Source organism: Genypterus blacodes, unplaced genomic scaffold (genome assembly GCF_046128005.1).
Source record: "Genypterus blacodes isolate CSIRO-AG114 ecotype Tasmania unplaced genomic scaffold, CSIRO-AGI_Gbla_v1 ptg000007l_1, whole genome shotgun sequence".
NCBI lineage: Eukaryota > Metazoa > Chordata > Actinopteri > Ophidiiformes > Ophidiidae > Genypterus > Genypterus blacodes.
Window position 1 is genome coordinate 5756060 of NW_027466821.1, and position 3845 is coordinate 5759904.

The following is a 3845-nucleotide window of genomic DNA, read 5'->3' on the forward strand; positions in this document are numbered from 1 at the left end:
GTGGGGGTTCATTTTGTTCATGACAGCATGAACACTGCTGTCTATGCGACTGCGCTACTGCCTCCCTGGGTAGGATCCAGTCCCAGGGTCCACCAGGCAGCTTGTGAGATCTGATGCCTGTAGATTGTAGACGTAGAGTTCGGCTCCATCATAACAGCGCAAAAAGAAACAACTTTCACAAGGACGCTTTCTAAAAAGACAAGCAGTACAAATTCCTTTCCACAGTATTTTAATCCATGACGTGTTGCATATTCACACACAGACATAAACATTAAACACAGGCCACTTCGCTATGTCTTTGCAAAATATTTGACATTTGTTTCATGGCGAGGCAACGCATAACGGGTACGACTCCATTCTGTGTACACCAAGTGAATGACTGCAACTCTTCGCATAAAAAGGCATAATAGCTCAGTCAAAGCTTTGCAAGCGTTTAAGGCACTCGGAGCGTCAAAGCGAGGCCACAGCAGGACAGACGGTTTACCATCTTCACTCTCTCCCACACCAACAACACTCTTTGGAAATGTCACACTCCGTCCACAGACACACCTGCAAACGCACCGCACCTAGAGTCCATCTCCACACTTCAGGTTAATCACCTCACATACTTTCAGGACACTTTCTAATCACAATTGGTCCATACTATGTGACTCTGCTGCAGGGGGACAATCACGCCATAATTATGATCTATATATATTTATATAGTGCAATTCACTACAACTGTACAAGTGCGTTTAACTTTTGGGGACAGTAACTGGACGCCCAAAGCTCCGTTCCTCAACCAGAGGCCCATCTAGAAGATGAACCTGCGGCTGTTGGAGTGACCCACTTTATCCAGGTTGGGGGTGCAGGCGAACTGGATCATTGGCGGGGGTCCGCACATCAGGATGAGGGTGTCCTCCCCGGGAGGCGGCAAGTGGTCCGCCACCATGTCTTCATTGATGAAGCCCTGACTGTACTCCCAGTCTGAAACACAAATAAAGCACCCAGACATGTTTCACTAACACGCAGCTCCATTGGTGGTCAGAGTTCATTGCTGGTGTTTGTCCAGAGCGTCTCACCCTCAGGCGCTTTGTCCACCGTGAACCACAGCTTGAAGCGGTCGGGATGGTTCACCTGGATCTCCTCCAACTCTGGCCGCAGCAGAATGTCTTTCTCAGACTGTGAATACACGCGCGCACACACACACACAAGCGTAAACTACTGAACTGTACTTTAAAACGCTGCGTTAGTTTGTTTACGTGAACATTTTAACTCAAGTTATACTACGTTTATCGTTTGTGCCCAGCGTGAATTCTGTTATAAAGCAGCTGTACATTTACTGCATACAGTGAAGTTTGGATGTGTGTGTGTGTGTGTCTATGAGCCACACCTGGTTGGCAAACAGCAGGTAACACACGGTTTGGTCCCGTGGATCTTTCATCACTGCTGTGATGAGCTGCAGCATGGGAGTGATGCCTGCAAGACAAAGAGCAGGATGGAAGCTTTCATTATTGATTAACCCTCACGCTTTGAAATGCTGAACAGGTTTGGACAACACGTGTTGTATTACACAACCTTTGAATTATAAAGGCTGTAAAGTTGACCAGCTCAAAATAGTAAGAGCAACATTACAGATTCTGAAAATACAAACAATTCTGACCAAATGTGTGTGCAGAAGTAACTCTGGGAGTCATGTTTGTGTTATTCCGGTTCTTACCCGTCCCTCCAGCGATCATGCCCACATGTTTGGCTGTCTTGGTCACAGCTGGAGCCTTTTTTTCTGCCTGAATGGCAAAAACTCCTATGGCAAAGAGGGTGAGAGCACAGCGTCAGAAAGCTGCTGCTGCTGTCAATCCTGAACACGTCACACGCCATGAACACGGAGCTCACCTTTGCCCTTATAGACCAGAAGGCCGCTGGGTCCTCTGAAGTCGATGGTTTCGTTGATCTTCAGGCTCTCCAAGTACTGACTCATCTTTCCACCCTCTGGGAATTTGGGATGTACATCCTTGAAGTAAACCTGGGGATGAAGAGAAGACTTCTGTTTCACCACCCTGTGCCACCATCATCATCAGTTTTTTTTTAAATATTCCGCAAACAGACAATCACGACACACCTCATATGAAAGTAAACGTCCGTACCTTCACTACCAGGTCCACGTAGCCTTTGTCATCGTCGCTGGACACAGGCGTGTAAGGACGCACCACCAGCTTTCCGTCAATCTTTGAAGACAGATAGATGTGTTGTCCTGGAAACATAACCACAGAGGACACAACGCTTCAGCTTCCTGTCAGCAGCGACGCGTTCACGAGCCACTGAGCGTATGTGTGCATACTGACCAATGGGGAGGCCGAGGACGTGCTCGAAAGACGGCAGGGCGAAGCGGAACTTCCTGGTGTCATGGCTGACGATCTGTGAAACATTACATTAGTACAGAGAGCAACACGCACAACCTCTGTAAGCTTTATAACTGCTACAGTGCTCACACACTCCTGATAATGATGTTCAATAAAACTGGACAACAAGCATCAACATGTTTAACTGATACACAGACTATTGGCCCTGTAATAGCGACACAAAGCCACAATCTGAGTGAATAACCTGCACCACAGCGCCCCTTGGTGGACGCTATGGAGTATCACGTAATTCAACCGAATAACAGCAATGTTGCCCATAGGTTCCATGGCTTTGCGCGCATTCCGCGTTACTGATACAACACACAGAGGAAGCCATTGAAGGGTTAACTTTGTTACCCCTTAGTGATTAGTTAAATAAATGAAACCAAACGTTTGTGTGTGTGTTTGTGTGTGTGTGTGTGTGTGTGCGTGCGTGCGTGCGTGCGTGCGTGTGTGTGCGTGTGTACCTGTTTGTCTATGAGCCTCAGAGCGTACTTGATGTTGGGGTCCTCTAAGGTGATGGCGGCCCTCCTCTTGGAGAAGAACAGTCTGAAGATCAGGTTGATGATGCCGTCAAAGCCTCCACGGATGAGCTGCGATAACAATCACAGGGTGACGATGACTAAGACCTACGGGCTAACATTAGCACTGGCTCATCGGCTCGTTTGAGACATTTTTTTGGGCGTTGTCTAGCAGCCGCTCTGTTTTAATTTCGATCCAAACAGGAGAAATGAGTCATAGCCATTCCTGTGGGACGACCCCTTCACTTGGATAGCTATGTTAGCTAATGTTAGCCTTAGCAGATTCAAATAAGTACACAAGCATGGCCCACTCCACCTTTAAAGAATTTATACTCACGCCAATGATGTAGGACAGCATTCTGGAGCCGTTTATGGAACCGCGACGCTGGTTGTCAACACAGTTAAAACTACAAACGGAGTTTGTGAGACGGACTGGGCTGTTTACTGCGCGCTGTCAGGGACGGATAACCACTTCCGTCAAGCTCGCATGTACAAATATGAACATCCGGTTTACTTTCAACAATAATTGGTTATCATGACGAAGAAACGTTTTTTGAATAGTAGATTAGAATTAGTAGAATTAGAATTGGTAGATATGTTAATGTACTGTATGTAACCAAACACAGGTACGATATTAACTTGGATCAATATCCAAGTGAATACACCTCTAGTACAGAGGTCTTCAAAAGGAGGTCCGCGGAGGTACTGCAGGGGGGTCGCGAAATTGTCGGTCGAAAATAAAATGTTTAAATTTTTTAAATTTTAAATTTTCAAACCAATCTTGCCCCCACAAATTTAAAAGTCTTTATATACACATTAACATGGATCAAACATGTGGCATTGGGGAATATTGACAAAATTCTGAAAAAGTTGACCCTGCGGTCATTGTTTTGTAAAACTAGAGAAAACTTGAAAAGCCCATATCTTGGACATGAAAGAAGCAAGA

At 46.0% G+C, this 3845-nt stretch overlaps 1 protein-coding gene across 1 annotated transcript; it reads right to left on the reverse strand.

The window, feature by feature from the left end:
• Positions 1-212: 212 nt before the first annotated feature.
• Positions 213-3382, reverse strand: cyb5r3 (cytochrome b5 reductase 3). The gene is made up of 9 exons (XM_076153488.1): positions 3237-3382; positions 2846-2971; positions 2322-2394; positions 2124-2230; positions 1873-2002; positions 1700-1783; positions 1373-1458; positions 1062-1161; positions 213-966 (listed from the first exon to the last, which is right to left on the reverse strand). Exons 1-9 carry the CDS (start codon positions 3255-3257, stop codon positions 794-796), a joined length of 900 nt encoding a protein of 299 aa, XP_076009603.1. The 5' UTR covers positions 3258-3382; the 3' UTR covers positions 213-793.
• Between the last annotated feature and the right edge of the window lie 463 nt (positions 3383-3845).